Raw genomic sequence first — 17,999 nt, forward strand, 5'->3', positions numbered from 1 at the left:
TGGCTAAATGTACAGACATATCTGTACATCATTTCACAAATGTATATATACACACAAAACAAACAGAGAAAAAAATAATGTTTTGGCGCAAATAAGCAACAGCCACACATTCACACATACATGTGCATACAGTAGAGAACTCCAATTTCCATGTGTCCTTTTATAAAATAATAGGAAAATATTTATTAATATTTCACAACTGGGTGGACTAGGGATGGGGGGGGGGGGGGGGGGGGGGGGGTGATCCAATATGAAACGAAATGTTCCCTTTAATACAAAAATATAATGGCTTTACCTACAATTCCAAGATGAATTAATTTAGATTTGAGTGCATTTTTGTTTTTTTTCTTTGACACCCACACGAGGAAGTCACTTATGTATTTTTGTGACTCCCACCAGAGGATTACATCCACCAAGAGGATAATGTTTTGCACGATCCCCGCCGGATAGGCCAAAGATTCACCCGTTCAACGCTAGTCTATAAGGTGCAGAAGCAGCTGGCAATTACGCTGACGTCACACAGGTATGTACATATTCACAAAGCAACCCGCAAACGCTCCCACTCCTGGCTGCCTTCCAGGTCCAGGGGACACCGATACTCCACCATTCTTGCATTTTATCATTTGGGTCATTAACAACCAGTTCACGTGATCAAATATGACCTGGCAGAGTTTGCCTGACTCATTAGATCACCATTTCCTAAGGAAACCAGCCCCACACCACCCATCCTATGCTCCTTGGACGTGGAAGGGGGGGGGGGCTTTACCTGCACCTCTGGTCCTATGCAATGAATGTTATTTAATTTTTTCCTTTAAAGATGTGCAGAGGGACCCAAGCTTGTGGCCCCCTCAGCTTTCTTCAGCAGCTTTTCACCGATTTGGACACGTCTGAAGTCTTCATGATGACGCTGGCACGCTTCTCGTGGACGGAGGCTTGCCCGGATGGGCCTGGGACGGCGCTCGGTTGGGAGGGGGGGACGACCCAGTGGGCAGCGGCCGCTCCCGAGATGAGTGGTAAAGGGTCCTGGCTGCTGGTTACCATAAAAGCTGGGGAGACGAAGGTGGCCATGCCAGGCAGAGAGCAGGTAGGCATTCTCATCGTAACCCTATGGAGGGGATGCCATGTTGCCCGCAGACCCTGTCAATCAGAATGAAGGGTTGGCAATTGGCTTTGCAGAATAAGGTGTTTACTGTACATTAAAACATAAATGGTGAAAGGTTTAAATACCACAGTATAAAGACATTTCAAACGCAAACTACAGCAAAACAACAACAATAATAAACAATAACATAAACAAAATGAGAACATTGGGTGTTCTTTATCCCTTCACACCAAAGCATGAATTGAAACTGGTGATGCTGATCTCGATCAGCCATTGGAGTGGCTAATTATGAGTATCAGCTGCTAATGGGGTGCGCACGCATTCATTCATTCAAGCAAGCTTACATTGCTAAATAAATGTTGTGACATTTGTATAAACTGAGCTTAACGCATTTGTTTGCATGTGCCTGTGAAAATGTGGTGCCCTGAACGGCGGGTTAAGGCATTCTTCCTTCACTTGAGCCTAAAGTGATTAATCTTCTCTGAGGAATGTAGAGGAACTTAGACCTACCGCCCCCACACACAGACACACACACACTCACTAAATACAATCCTGCGCGCACTCACAAACACATACATACACAGGCACACATACACAAGCAGACACACAATCTCTCTCTCTCTCTTTCTCTATCACTCACACACACACACACACACTCCCTAAATACAATCCTGCGCGCACTCACAAACACACTCATACACAGGCACACATACACAAGCAGACACACAATCTCTCTCTCTTTCTCTCTCTCTATCACTCACACACACACACTCACTTAATACAATACTGCGCGCACTCACAAACACACTCATACACAAGCAGACACACAATCTGTCTCTCTTTCTCTCTCTCTATCACTCACACACAGACACACACTCACTCACTTAATACAATCCCGCGCGCACTCACAAACACACTCATACACAGGCACACATACACAAGCAGACACACAATCTCTCTCGCTCTCTCTCTTTCTCTCTCTATCACTCACACACACACACACACACTCACTCACTAAATACAATCCCGCGCGCACTCACAAACACACTCATACACAGGCACACATACACAAGCAGACACACAATCTCTCTCGCTCTCTCTCTTTCTCTCTCTATCACTCACACACACACACACACACTCACTCACTAAATACAATCCCGCGCGCACTCACAAACACACTCTTACACAGGCACACATACACAAGCAGACACACAATCTCTCTCGCTCTCTCTCTTTCTCTCTCTCTCACACACACATGAACCTACACAAATTATTCCCGCCTATTTGTGCAAGGCTCCTCCTGCCTCAGCGGCTGCTCGGGGGGCTGTTTCCCTGTTTCCCTCACAGGAAGGCCAGCTTCACTCGGGCCTAAACCTGAAATCACCACATGCATGACATCTGGCTAAAGAAACCCTTCACCCAGTCATGGGCTTTATTTATGGTGCCCATTGTTAATTCTGTCAACTACATTTTTTTGTTTTACCAAATTAACAACAGACATTATGTTCATGGCGTCTGGTGAGGCATGGAAAATATGCCTGAGTGGTTCTACCGTAACAGAACAATAGCTGAGGAATGACAAATGTCTACAGAAAAGAACTACAGAGTGATTTCTGGTAACCGTTTCTTTTTTTTTCCTGGTATTGGCTAGCCCTGTTTACATGCAGACTAGTCCTGAGATGAATCAGAGTGTGTAAGGCACAATCATTCTAGAACATGCTCTAACGCATTTGACTTAGAAAGTGAGACAATGCGGCTTTGTGTGTTTTGTTTTTTGGGTTTTAGTGTCAGCTCAGGGCAGGACAGGAACTGAAAATAGTGGCTGAGGTTGCAGATGCTACTGTTGCCCTTAGTTACGGCATGGTTCGAAACTAGAAGCTAAACTCATCGGTTCCTCAATGCCTCTTACACATTTATGCACACTTGTGCATATCTCAAACGGTAGAACTTCACATTTGAAAGTCATTTGACATTGATGCAGGCCAGGACCCAGTACCACAGCTCACTCCGAGCAATAAATCCTCTGTTATCAGTTCCTCACAAGGAATGAACTAGTAAATCAACACTTCTGTCGGACATGTGACAGGAAGCCGAGGCTATAATGCACACAAAAAGGTACTTTGTTTTTGACGTTATCGTGTTAGTGTGCGGATACACAGAAATGTTCACACCTGAGGTCTCCCTGGGGGGGGGATCTGACTTTGAATACTAGGTTAGTAGTACACACATGTAAGTTTTCATGAGAGAAAGACGGGCAGCAAGGTTTTTCACTCAACTGTCCAGGCAACAGTGAACAGGATGTTGAATAATCTGTTCACACGTACCCACACAAGTTGTAGAGGCTTTGTACAAGTGTATGCTGTTGTTTACTGGTTGAATGAACACAGCAGTAATGATAATGTGTTATCATTCATACCTCTTTACTGTCCTCTTCACTGTGTACGCTGTCTGTGTCACTTTCTACAAGGAAGAAGAGAAACAAAGACAAAGAATGACAACAATCCTCCAAGGATTACCTGACAAACAGGTTTGTGTGTGTTTGTGTGTGTGTGTGTGTGCAGCAGAGATACAAGGGTAGGTCAAATGAAAACAAGTTTAGCTTCCATTCGATGGCTAATCTACTGTAAGAGGAGCTGAAGGTTTTAGCAAACAGTTTCCTTGCAAAATGAGCTGGCGTGTATCGTCACGTCTGGGAGCGAGAGGAATCACTGTAAACACATCACTAGACTCCCACAATAACAGCTGCCAGGGGGGTCACGTGTCCCGCTGGAGATCCGTTTCAGAGCCGTGGCCAGACTTGAACTCTAGCAGGGCTGCTCTGCAGACACGGAGCGAGTGACACGTCTGTGACACTGCCGTACTCCTCGTCCAACACGCTGATGTGATATGGCACACTGGAGTAACGTCTGATGCATGTGTCTGTTAAAAGTCACAGCACGCTCATGGCACACTTCAACCAACCTGGGAATTCCCAAAAGCATTCTTGTTCTAGCCCTTCCCTGATCTATATTTATACAGAGAGGAGATACTTTGCATGGGGCTTGTTGTGCCAGTGCGTTCAGTTCCCATGTTTGTTTTGTACTGTCCCTCTGGCTAAATATTTCCAGGCCAATCAAAAAGGAGAGAGTGAAGTTCCTATTTTCAACATGGTAACGAGAAATGAGTCAAATGGCCAGCCACTCTGACTGTTTTCAATTCTTTGGTCTCTGAAAAAATCTACTGCTTTGGCCCTCATGGAAATGCACTTTCCAACCTTCTGACGTGAGAGCCATGAGCAGTCGTGTACAGTGTGAGATCAAATGGCACAGGGATTAAAGTCGAGCTGCGGAGCTACAGACGATGCCACTCCCTGATTGTACATTAACCCTCCTAGGTTACGGCCTCTGCGGAGCAATAGAGTGATTCCGCTGGTTTTTTTAACCCCAATAAGCAGCCTTGTGGCCTTGGAAGCAGTTGAGCAGAACAGTCATTAACCCTTGTGGTCACCACAGGAAGTTACGTTAGTATTTATGTCCTGACCTGTGAGGTGTCTGTGTGAAGAGATCACAGAGAGGTTGTGTTTGGTCTAAGGTGAGTATGTCATTACTAAGGACTAAAGTTCAGACTATATGTGGACCTCTCGATCAATACAGGAATGTAGCTCATGATAATCTTCTTAATACTGTATGGAAATGCTACCCAATAGCTTATGCTAACCTCACTAGATGGTTGTCTCTAGTGACGAAAGTGTGTGTGTGTGTGTGTGTGTGTGTGTGTGTGTGTCAGTGTATGTATGTGTATGAGTCTGTGTATGTGTCGCTTAACTTCTGTGTATGTGTCGCTTAACTGTGTGTGGCTAACTAATAATACATTCTTTGCAAAGCAGCATCCCTGTGCAAAGAGGTCTGCTCTAAAAGGCCATAGTAGCACTGGACTAAGGCCAGGACTTCAAGCCTTCTGACAAACAAACTACTCACCCACTGACTGGCAGCACAGCACAGCACAGCACTACAGCACTTTATAAAACCTGCTGTCAGTTTTCTGATTTAAGCTCTGGGACTATCTGTCTCAGAGATGCACCACCCAATTAACATTCACTCTATACTTCAGCCAGCACCTCACACAGCCTCTGTGGATTGTGAGTTTAGAGCCCACACCTCCATAGGTGGACACGGGTGAGATCTGGAGCGGGTAGTGGTGGCTGGAGGTGATGGACTGCTCCTCGTTCTCCGTGATCACCTCGATGGTTTGGCAGACGTCGGGAAGGTCGCTGATGATCAGGTGCTCCTCCGCTGGGCTGCGGCTCGCTGCAAGGGGGGGGGATAGGGGGGGCGGTTGAGTTGAGCATGGTCAGAATGAATGGTGGGATTCCTGGTGAGCTATGCAATGTTTTGACCGTAGCGCTGGAAGTGGTCAGAGATATTTGTGGAGGAAATGTTTTTGGAGAGGAGGCTCATCAACAGGAAAGGCAACACACACACACACACACACACACACACACACACACGTGTGCACATAAATAAAAAAACAACACAAAAGCATACAAAGACAGGCCCAGTGTCTTCCACAGAAAAAAGCCCCACACCTGCACACTCTTAAAACTCAAACATTATATTTCCTTTACACAAATAAGCACACACACATGCCCAAACACACACACACACACACACACACACACACACACACACACACACACACACACACACACATGCCCCCCCCCCCCCCCCCCCACACACACACACACAAAAGATGCACACAAGCTCTTTGCTATCAGTTGTTTGGCTGATAAGAGTTTGCAGCCTTTGGACCTGTGTTACACTAGTCCAGATACAAAGGCCATTCTAATGTTTCCTCATTCATTAAGACACTCTAAAGTTAATACTGACCCTGAATGACCATCACAGCTCACCTCAACAAACACTCACTGCTCTGCACTGCACTGGCTCCAGCACCAAAGGCTACAGTTTGTCAGCATAACATCCCCGTATGTGTCTGCCTTACACTGCCTAGTAGATAATCAAGCTACACATTAACTAGCGGCTGACTCAGAGTTGCAGGGCTGCAGATCACCGCTTATGATTATGCACAAATCAACAACCTAACTGTGGGACAGTGGAAAGAAATCAGGAAGAGGAACAAGCTGTTTTCAGTACAGCAAGATTCCACTTTCGGGACAAAAAAAAAAAGACTTCCGGGAAAAAAACACATTGACTTCCCTATCTGAGGTTGAATGCCCATATTGTAAGTGTATAAATGCCCATTGGATTCTCCTTTATCAACAAGCATAACGTCACAAAACCTAAACATTAAGGGCTGCTCAATGCGTGCCTCAGTTAAAAGTGGGAAAACATCAAGAGTGAGCATGTGTGAGTATGAATTATCCCCAAAAACACCCTCCCCAAAAGTCGGTGGCAAACTCCTGAGAAATTATTTCTTTTCAAATGCAGATAACAGAAGTTAAAATCATTAGAAGCATTTTTAGGTCTAAATGAAGAAAACTGGATCTCTTATAATTAGTCCATTTAAAAACACAAAGCATAACAACTGAACTTCAATGTTATATCAGTCACACATACTTCATACACACATACACACTAGAGCATGCCCGACCCGAGCAAAAAACATCTCTGGTAGACAATATGAGATATTCTCCAACTGTCTGGGGTTTCTTTTCATTAGGATTTTGTTCTAATAAAATGTTCAGAGCTATTTTGAATTCTTTAAAAAATAGGAATGCTTGTAGACAAAAATAACTAAACACATCGTGAAAAAGTCAGCATTTCTTTGCACTCCTCTGCAACTTGTTTCTCTATTTCAGGCGTTCTATTCCATAATATTTGTTAGGCCCTGAAGAAATGTAAACAAGGGCATACAACAGAGGAACTAAACAATCAAGCTGTACAGAGTGCAGTGGAATATCATAAACCATTATCTTACCGCTTCAGAAGTACATTGTCATTACAGGTTTACAAGGCCCCGTTTCAAAACAACATAGCAGACCCTGAAATCATTTCTTTCACTCAAATGTAAATGTTAACTGTAGATGTAAACTGAAGTTTCCGTAACCACATGTATCACTTTAGTCACTATGATTTCACTGTACTGATATTTTCTTCCTTCTCTCAGAGCACACCTACTGAGCTTAGACGCACAGGTTTTGCGAACCACATTTTGCAGAAAAGACAAATGCTGTGTTGATTTGACACATTTTGTTCACAAGAACCTGATGTCCATATTTCAATATAATACATTTAAAGCATTCTTTTTTGTACAAAGGAGTCAATCAGGGGATTATGGGTAAATGCTGCCTATTTTATTGCCGTGGTTGGTAAGTGTGGCAACTCAAGGTGTGTGCATGCAAGGAAGAACAACTTATTAGCATGATAACACCATACAGTAGGTGCTTTTGGGAATATGGCTAATTTATTAGCATGATAACACATTAGGTGCTTTTGGGAATATGGCTAATTTATTAGCATGATAACACATTAGGTGCTTTTGGGAATAAGGCAACTATTTGAGGATTGGTATGATTTCCTTTTGCTCTCAATATGAAACTGATTAATTAGTCAAGTAGCATTGATTAACACTAAAGAGGTCACACAAATGTGTCTTTACTGCATTACCATCTATGTCTTCCCTACTGATAGCAATTGTTCAATACTCTGCTATACACTGCTTTCCATTCTTTTTGAATAAAACTGAAACTGAAGTGGTGACCTTGTTGTGATGTAGATACATATAAGGTAGTTTTACTGAATAAAGGACATAAAAGCTTTGCTACACTACAGGACATAAAGCTTCCATGAACGACATGTGCAGAAGAATAGACTGATGGCACAGAGGCCTTGCATCCCTCAGTAGAAAAGCTACTGGCCACTCACTTGGAGGGGTGGTGTAGTATGCCATCTCTTCCTCCTTGGTGTGCACTGACCAGTTGTGGACGGAGAAGCCATTGCTGCCTTCCCAAACAGGAGAGCTGGGCTCCACCTGAGATGAGGCCACACATGAGGCCACACACAAAGAAACAAGCCGGATAAGTGACAGGGCTACGCCAGGGTGTTTCACATGCAGTTTTTTCACTTTTGTCTTGTGATTTCCGTCATTCCATCAATCTGTTACTCTGAAACAGGTAATCAGTTACGTGGCAGTTGAACTTGGCAAATACGCAAGTGTAATGCAGTGAATTGTTATTTTTTTAACTACATAGGTGTGCTGATATCAAAAGATAACTGACACTCGATGTAGTACACGTTAAACACCATAAAGTATAATTATGGATAATATCAATATATATATCTGTCCCTAAAATATACTTATCTTTTTATATATATCTTAATCATAGCTGAAATGCTGCCACACCAGGTAAGGTTTTTTAAAGCTTCTTTCATGTCTCCTTTATCTCTTGATATCTGGCCCATACCTGCTTTATTATCCCCAATTTAACAAGAAAGGCTAAATAGTGATCTAACTCAAAGTGACAAACACAAAATCTCTGTCTGGCATTAAAGCAAAGACCACATACTGTATTTAGAGCACATGTGATATCAACTATGCAACAAAGGCATTCCAGTGTACAGGTACTGTGCCTAACTACTTCTCAAACATAACCAGAGCAATGGAAAGGTATTCACAGGTTGGTGAATGTTGTATTTCTGGTCTTGCAACTCTTGCTACAGTCATAGAGTTGTCAACAGAGTCACTTCAGCTGAGATCAGAGGGGTCACCGAGGGAGTTACACAATATGATGCTCAGCGGAGAAAGTGTACATGATGGCATTACCTTTATCTTCTCTTTTTCACTTCTTTTTTTGCCGCCTGCAAAAAAGGGAAACTCTTTTTTAGAAAGATGGGTCAATGACAGGTCTTTGTCATGCTTTATACTAGCACTTGTTAGTATGCTAGTATGTTAGCTGTTGAATGAAAAGCTTTTCATTCTCCCATTAAAACAGGTAAAAGGCTATATGTCGATCTCAATCTCTGCATGGTGGTGTTGAGATGGGGGGGGGGCTCATTGTCAAAGGGGGGGCTGCTATGAAAAGTTTGTGAAACACTGTACTTGCACAAGTCACAAATATCACAAGTATTGTGAAATGTTAAAAACAGCCTAAAAAAAACCATCATTCTAATCAGAGATGTTTATAGCTGTTGTAGCAAGTGTCTTATCACTTATGGGCTATAAATGGTATAGTAACTCAGTATCTAGGTTAAAGTGCTATGTACAGTATTGTAGAGAAGCATTTCATTGCTGTCAAAGTGTAACCGTCCCTAGCTGGATATCTCCAATGGGGTGGGGCTACTGACCTCTCTTTGTTTGTCGCTCCGAGGGAGAGAGCATCTTGTAAACCCTGAAGGCATTTGTTCCCTTTTTGATACTCTTGTCCTTCACCTCCTCGATGTCAGGCAGAGAGTTCATGGCACAGCGGAAGTTAGCCTTCCATGTCTTTGGATCTGGCTTGTCAATCCCTGGTTGATATTTCCCTGGGTAACAGAACAGAAATGGTGATGTGAGATTCAACTCTTGTGCATGTGATGATTACATAGCAGGGTTCCCACTCTAAGCCAAATGTCCAATTCCCCTGACTTTTGCCTGATTTTCACTGACAAAAGAGCTGAATTTCCATGACCCGAAATGATTGGAAAAACAGGCCCTTTGAGCTGAGCAGACAAAAAACAGCCACAGGGGCCATACTTAAGGAGGGTGTTTAGCTTGTAAAACATAGCTGATACATGCACAGCTAAACAGCGATGATGAGTGCAAATTCAAAACAATGATTATCACCATACATCTACCTTGTCTAATCACACGATGATCAGTGTTCAAAATAAATCACCTGCTGCACGGACTCTCATTCTATTGGGTTTAGCCAGACCTGTGGGCCTACGTTACAACATGGTCACAAGCTAGTCACGCATATTGTGTAAGTGAGGTTTCAAACCTACACTGCAGTGGAGACGTTGCCAACAGGGTGGACATTTTAATATTTTCTATCTAATATTTTAATATTGTTCTACTACATCGAATTACGAAATTTATATCACTAAACTCTTCAAGTTAATCACTCCTATCAGTGAACATTCTGAATCCCTGTCAGTTGCAACAGTTTTCTGCTATCGCCTGTTGAGAAACTGAGAAACTCCTGTGAAACAGTCATTTAGGTAAACAGACACAGGTCTGGACCCAAAAAGGTTAAAAAAATCCAGAAGTTTCCCTTTAAATTGTGATTGTCTAAAATCGTGCAGCTGGGAAAACAAACTACTGTGAGAGACATTTGAGGAATATTTGCGTGACATCTGTCATTACCTAACCAAAATTCTCTTGCATATTGTTTGCATTATAAAGTTTGTCATTTTCATAATTTAATGTTTAATTAATCTGCACTGCATCTACCTTTGGAAACAGAGCTGCAGAGGAATCAGAGCATAATGTTTGTGGTAAAATGGTAGATTACTTAACTCTGTGTATGTAAGAGAATGAGTGTGAAAGGGAGTGTGAAAGAGAGAGAACGAGAAGGAGGGAGGGAGGGAGGGAGGGAGAGAGAGAGAGAGAGCAGAGAGAGAGAGAGAGCAGAGAGAGAGAGAGAGAGAGAGAGAGAGAGAGATTATGTGTAGGGTTGTGGTCCTCTGTGAGCACATGAGGGCCCTGATGCTGTCAGTCAGTACCTGTGTGGATGGCCCAGTTCCTGAAGAGTGGAGCATCTTTCTCCACATCCCAGCCATGGCGTGCCGCATGCATCCAGGGTATCTGAAATATCCTCTTCTCCTGCACCCGCACCACCAGACAACACACAGCAGGAGGAAACAGGTGAAGCAGGAGAGGGTGGAGAGGAGAGGAGAGGTGGGGAGGGAAGAGTGGAGGAGAGAAGAGGAGAGGATGGGAGAGGAGGGTGGAGGAGAGGAGAGGAGAGGAGAGGAGGGAGGAGTGGAGGAGAGAAGAGGAGAGGATGGGAGAGGAGGGTGGAGGAGAAGAGAGGAGAGGAGAGAGAGGAGAATGGAGGAGGGGAGAGGAGAGGAGAGGAGAGGAGAGGAGAGGAGGGGAGGGGAGAGGAGGGGAGGGGAGAGGAGAGGAGGGGAGGGAAGAGTGGAGGAGAGGAGGGGAGGGGAGGGAGGGGAGAATGAGGGAGAGGAGAGGAGAGGGGTAGAGAGCTTGGTCACATGGCTAACTGCACGCATCAACATCAACAATATCCAAGCACTGTAGGTTCAGTGCTCCATCCCATAGTTTGACACATCAAACACACACACACGTAGACACAGACACAACAGACTGCACTGTAAATAATTGTACCTTCCATCACATCTGACAAATACATGAAAGCATGAAATGGGTATTGAAATGCATGTTACATGAAATATAGTTTTGTTTGTTTGTTTGTTTGTTTTGTTGGAGGGGGGTTGGGAAAAAAACACTACCAGTGCACTAAGCCTACTGATAAGGGATATCATTTTGGAGTGGTGATTGGCTCAAATCTTACATTTTGCTTTCAGATGACACAGATAGGGTACTCACTTTATTAACCCATTTGAGCCCAGGTATTTTACAAGAGTTTATCTGTTCTTCAAGCCATGGTCGCATTCGCATTCTTTCCACTGGCATATTGGTCTACGAGGAATGAAGAGAGAAAGACAGAGAGAGCCAGGGAGGGAGAAATAGAGAGAGTAATGTATCTGGTGTATGTCATGTTCAGAGACAGCCTTAACAGCAGTGCATATTTCTACAATCCATTAAGAGATCAAAGATAAGAAGATACGAGCAGAGATGACCCTCCTCAAAATAGCATAACTGCAAACTCTTTTCAAAATGCATAATCATCACCAGCTTTTATGTCTTGTGCAAAACATATTAACAAACACAAGTCATTTTAAACATAAAGGCAACTGGTTAGAGTATGTGCGTCAATCGTTTTTCACAGTGCAATTAATCAAAGGACAGGGCATGGGAACTCTTTATGTCCTGTTGGGGGCCTTGCCTTGGATTCAGATAGACCTACATCTTTGAGAGCTGTCTGAGAGCAACTTTTGAAAAGAAATCATTGCAACAGTGTGGAGAACCAGAAAGAACATACTACAGTGTGGCTGGCTATATATATGTCTAAAATAGGTTGTAGGGCCTATACATTACAGCATCTAAATGTAACTATTTTGCTTTGCATAATTCATGGAGAATAATATAAGGTATGTATTATGTTAAGCCAACGGTGCATAATAAGTGTCTTCCAGCTGCTAAGTTAATCACAACGACTTTGCAAGTAAGGCTACCAACATCATAACAACTATTTTAATACGCACACGCACTCACACTGACAGACAAGACGGGGTTCAAGAGAGAACGAGAGAGCGCACTAGTTCGATAAAATTATTACTTATGAACATAATAGTTCAGTATAAGGGAGTGCTGCAAACGCAGTTCCAGAACTTGCAACATTAAACTGTAACATTATCACCATTGTCTGGCCACAATGGCGCTAAGACACCTCTCCACAAGTCACGCATGCTGTCGTCGAGCTGACAGTCTGTAGCCAAAATCAGGTTTATGAACAACCTGGGTGACAGGTCAATTCAAAAGTGAAAATAACAATTCCCGATGTCTATCCCACCAAGACATTCCCTTACTTTCGATTGCGCTTTGACTGTTGCACACTAGGCTAAATACATATGTTGCACCTACGAATAAAGACATGCGGAAATGTCGTTTACCTTAGATGAAATAGCCCTGTCTTTTGAAGAAGATACGGGAGGTCTTGTCAGTGTGCAGAAGTTTTCGATAAGAATGTAGATTCCAATAACAAAACGGAAACTTAAATTAAGCGAATTCTATTCCCCAGATCGAAAGCAAAACAAGTAAAGGAAACTGGTCTGTGTGGAAATCCCCTCCCGAAAATGTTTGTTTGACGTCTGTGGACCGAGAGGGCGTTGTATGAGGATCACGGAAGTCTGCTCATGATCTTGACTGTAATGCGAAACTCAATTTCATTTTCGCTTCCTTGTTTCTCAGGATACCGCCTTAAAGGCAGAGGCAACCTCTTGAAATAGTTCATATTCATTAACATTTCTGTTATTTTAGAAGTCTATGGGTAATTTCTGTCTATCGATTCATTGTCATGGACTGACATAGTTGTTTTCCATCATCGTGCAGAACAAGTGTCCTCACATGTACACGTAAGGAAAGGATGTTATGGTCTTGTAGAACAGTGAACCAGGGTAAATATGTTCTTCCAATGCATGCAAACATTACAAACATACAACAACATATGCATAAACAATTCTCCAAAATAATATTACTTAGAAACCATTAATTAATTAAGCTGTGGCACACATTCATGAACTCCATTCAACCAAACGGAATAAGTTGCATATGTTGAGCTTGGGTCACCAACCCTGTACCCCATGAAGCATTTATGAGGGCAGTGGAATGCTGTGAACATGTGGTTATGATGTGATTCTTTAGTTTTTGAAGAAACTAGAATCTAGAATCAGCTCCCAATCAACTGTACGTCAAGTATGCAGGCTACAGCAGGCCTGGTAACCATTTTTAATGAAACACACAATGTTCTTTGAGCAACATATTTTAATATTTTATTTTCTGTCATACCTATGACTAAAGGTCGGAGTAGTCAGCTGAAAATTCACACATTCATTTTTTGAATATTACTTGTGAGCAATACGAAAATAACCACTACTGTTTTCTGCTTGTCTTTCCCTTGCAGCACTAACCCACACCTTATCTTACAGAGCACACCCAACCACTCCACTGAAGACAAGAAATGCCCCCTCTGAATATTATAAACTTCCACCCATACCAAATAGCTAATCCAGTGAGTAGATATCTGTGCAACACTATATCTCAATAATAACATTTGTATTTCTATAATTTATTTCAAGTGCAGTTAATTTCAAAGTTATTTATTTATTTATAATTTGTTTACCTTTTCAACTGTATTGCCCGACTGCTCTGATGTGAAACAGTAATTCAATCTATACCATTCACTGTGTCAAAGAAAATGTAATGATTCCTGTATACATCTATTAAAATGTGAAAACAATGAGTTGATCAAATTAAATGACTGATGCCAAAGTTAATACATCAGCTGTATGCATATCACTGGACATTGAATCAAGTATTTTCTCGACATCTTAGTAAACATTTCATGACTTTAAGTGGTCCACTATGATGCGCAGCCAAGTCCCACAGTAATTAGCCTAATCTTTGGTTGCATCGCTTAGGGGAAGTACAGCTCTTTGGTCAGCATGGACACAATACAAGGAATCTGTTTTTCCTCATTGTATCCTGGGAGGTTGGAACTGGACTCGAACTCCAGCGCCACCTTGTGGTTGACTTGTGTCATGATTTGCATGATTTCCAATTCCTTGCCGAACCGGAGCAGCATGTCACATATGGACTGGATGAACCATGATCCGTTTGCAGTGTTTCTCCAGGAGTAATAGCCTACTAAAAATTTAAATGAAAATGATTTCATGAGAATGGACAGAAATATGAAACCTTTGCTCTCCAGTGTACAGATTGCCCTTTGGCTTTAAAGGTATAAAGAGACAGCTTTCTCTTAGCTATGATCGTCGTACCTCATTTGTAAGTCACTTTGGATAAAAGCCTTGGTCAAATGTTTAAACATAAATGTACTGTATGCACTGACGCATCCTACCTGGTGCTGTGGAATAAGCGTACAGAAAATCGGCCTCCACAGGTATCCTCCTTGTGGATCCGCCCTCTACCACGCTGTCTGTCTCCATGTCACTGTCCAGCTCATCACCTCGACAGGCCTGCAAAACACACATCACTGCTGCTGACCAAGCCTCTTGACACATCCACGCCTCCCACGAGCAACCAGGAGAGTGTATGTTATAACTTTAAGTTTATAGTTTACATTTGAAGCACTTTAAGCTAATTATTTGAACACTAGTTAAGCACCAACATATCCATGTCCAATAATCTGAATACTGAAGTGCCAGTCTTATACACACACCATAAAGCATTGGTGCACTTGGTTCACGATGCTTTAGGGAAATTGTATGCTGTACCTGGATGAAGAAAAGCTTTGGTTTTCCAACCAGTGTGGTGCATCTGTCTCCTCTGAAGAGGCCAGTGAGGTCTTTGAGGTCAACAGGGGCATCAGTCCCATACAGAACACCCTCATCCCCGTGGCTCAATAGGACACACACAAAGGAGGCCGACTTGCTGTGGTCCTGCTTGGAGACTGTCAGGGTGCAGATTTGGGTGTCAATAATGACAACTATTCTTTTTGCATGGGTACATTTGCCTTGGCACTGGGAAACAAACTGAGCAGCTCAGACCTTTTTACAAAGCTGAACTCTGCTGAACTTAATTACAGTTTTTTACTATTGTTAAGACCTAAAAAGTGAAAATTCGGCACAATCTGCACAACCTTCACGTCATGTATCAATCGCTCGGCCCAAGTGGGCAATATTCAAGACTCCCTTATCTGCATTAGACTCTGATTTTCCTTGTGAACACTCTAATGCAGGGGTCTTCAACAGGGGGTCCGTGGAGGTACTGCAGGGGGGTCGCGAAATCTTTGGTTGACAAAACAATTTTTTTTTAATATTTTAAAATAAATTAAAATCCAACTATTTTTTCCCCCACAAATTTAAATGTCTTCCGAATCAGAATTGTATTTATTCCCTTTAAATTCACATTAACATAAATCCAACATATTGTAGCGAACGTATAAATTGATCGAGAAGACGTTATCTTTCAGTCCAATCGACACATTCAGCTACCCAAGCTATCTCAAGCTGGGCACCGGTTCATTCACAGCACCTTTCATGCAAATACGACTGCACAGGCACTAGCCAATCAGATCGCGTTTCTGCTCAAGTCTAAAGAGCGCGAAGATCAAAAGTAAAAGATGGCGGACCAAACTCCATAGCTGGTCTTGTTTGTACCTATAAATTGTTAGTTTGACATTTTTTTGCTTAGATTTTAAAAAATAAATAAAGAGAAATAGACACTGTACAAGGTCAAAAAACGTTAATTGTAACTGAAAAATAAGTCTGAGAGGATTTGCGAGGTGTATGAGCCCCCTAGCTACTAAGCATGCTACTACCTACAATCTTAACAACTTGCTTGCGGTGTGATTGGTTTGTTGTTGTTAAATTCGTTGTTCAAAAATGTTAGGTTAAATTCAATGTTAAAAAATAAAAATGTTAATGAATATATTAACCTTTGTATTATTTGAATAGCTTAGTATTGAATACACACTAACAGGGTAGCTATGTTTTTTTGGCACTAGGCCCAGTATATTATAAACAAAATGTTATGCAATTTATATAGTAGAGGGTCCCTGCTCATCTCGCCATCAGTTTGGGGGTCCCTGGCCTGAAAAACATTGAAGACCCCTGCTCTAATGTCAATTACACATCACACTGTTGTCAAAACACTGTACACAAAGTTATATTGTTGCACACACTTCTCAAGTAAAATCTCAAAGCATCAAGCTGCAAGACACAAATAGTCAAATCCAGTGGCGGCTCCTGAAAAAATTCTCAGGGGGGGCAATTTTTTTGATAATGATTAAGGCGACCTATTCAGTAGGTACATTAAGTTATCCGATTTACTCATACAGCAAAACCTTTTTGTCCACTATTGGCAGCAACCAACAGTAATATCTCCCCCCTTTCTACATAGATAGAGTAGCAAGATACAAGTGGAATGCTATGGAAGAAGGTTACATTCAGGAGCCTTCATAAGCAAACATGATGTGGCTCCACATTAAATGATCCCACTTTTTCATTATCCACACGTCTCAAATGTTGTATGATGTAACCTAGCTGAACAGGACACATGATATGTCCACTAACAACATAAAGAAGGGGGCAACTTACGTCAAAACCAACGATATTTATTGACTGATCTTGAAAGTATTGGCTTACAAAAGCAAAATAAGTCATCACATAAAACATTATTTAAAGTTAGTTCACACTGTGAAACCTATGAAAAGTGACAATGGTATATAGATACAGACCGCGTTAGCCACTTCACGACCGCGATTTTCTTTTGTTCCAATTTCCCTCCCTTTGTAGAAAACTGTTGAATGGATACTTTTGGTCTAGGGTTTTTTGGTCAATTTATCTTCATTATTACGCTGACTAAAAAGAAGTTTCTGTCAAAGAGCGGATGAGTTGTTGTGCTTGTAGCTGCCAAATGTGAGGACCCTGCCTGATGTGAGGCCGCATGCGCAAACTTTGCGACACTATTGTAGTACAACGAGCCAGGTAATGCCGGTGGTGTAGGCTACAGCATGAAGTGGAATGACAAGCGCATTTGTTTACGTTTGAAATCCACCAAGGTTTATGATGTTAAGCTTCATGTTTATTGAATTATTAGTTAAGCAGTGCATTCATTAGCCTACTAGTAACAGTAATACAACATAGCCCCATATGTTGACACTGAGCCTTATGCTGTAAACCGTTGACAAAATTATAAAACACTACGTTAAATAAACCTACATTATGCGTTAAGAGAAGCCAGATACGTTGATATTAAACCATGTATGAGAATGCACGTCTTGGATAGTTTGCTCATGAGCCTTCTGCCGTAAACCGTTTGTGTTTGCGCATGCGGACTCACATCAGGCAGCGGCGGACTCTAGACATCCTATTGGCGGACTCACATCAGGCAGGGTCCTCACATTTGGCAGCTACAGCGCTGAACAAGTGCCATCTTGACATGCCTTTGTCGAAGCTGTGTGACGTCCTCATTGCATTTTACCATAGGCTTTTGCGTCGCTTACTTATGACTAGCTTGGAGGGGCGAGCCCTCCCGGAAGCCATAGAGAATGCATTGAGAGCTGTTTTGTGAAAAAAACGCATTTAACATGGGAGTCAATGGGAGAGGTCTGGGGCGATTTTCATTTCGTCCAAGATCGCCCTGAAGGGGCGGG

General features: G+C 42.3%; 2 protein-coding genes across 2 annotated transcripts; both read right to left on the bottom strand.

The window, feature by feature from the left end:
• Positions 1-243: 243 nt before the first annotated feature.
• On the bottom strand, positions 244-12,943 carry irf2b (interferon regulatory factor 2b). Its single transcript, XM_080840595.1, has 9 exons — positions 12,778-12,943; positions 11,591-11,683; positions 10,744-10,843; positions 9,385-9,561; positions 8,864-8,898; positions 7,966-8,071; positions 5,239-5,388; positions 3,519-3,562; positions 244-1,137 (listed from the first exon to the last, which is right to left on the bottom strand). The coding sequence occupies exons 2-9, from the start codon at positions 11,675-11,677 to the stop codon at positions 859-861; spliced, it is 978 nt and encodes a 325-aa protein (XP_080696721.1). The 5' UTR covers positions 11,678-11,683; positions 12,778-12,943; the 3' UTR covers positions 244-858.
• Positions 12,944-14,300: 1,357 nt separating this feature from the next.
• On the bottom strand, positions 14,301-17,779 carry casp3b (caspase 3, apoptosis-related cysteine peptidase b; the record flags this gene model as incomplete). The annotated part of the gene is made up of 4 exons (XM_080840947.1): positions 14,301-14,527; positions 14,742-14,859; positions 15,118-15,293; positions 17,761-17,779. 4 exons carry the CDS (start codon positions 17,777-17,779, stop codon positions 14,301-14,303), a joined length of 540 nt encoding a protein of 179 aa, XP_080697073.1.
• Between the last annotated feature and the right edge of the window lie 220 nt (positions 17,780-17,999).

This window comes from Sprattus sprattus, assembly GCF_963457725.1.
Source record: "Sprattus sprattus genome assembly, chromosome: 6".
In the NCBI taxonomy this organism is placed as follows: domain Eukaryota; kingdom Metazoa; phylum Chordata; class Actinopteri; order Clupeiformes; family Clupeidae; genus Sprattus; species Sprattus sprattus.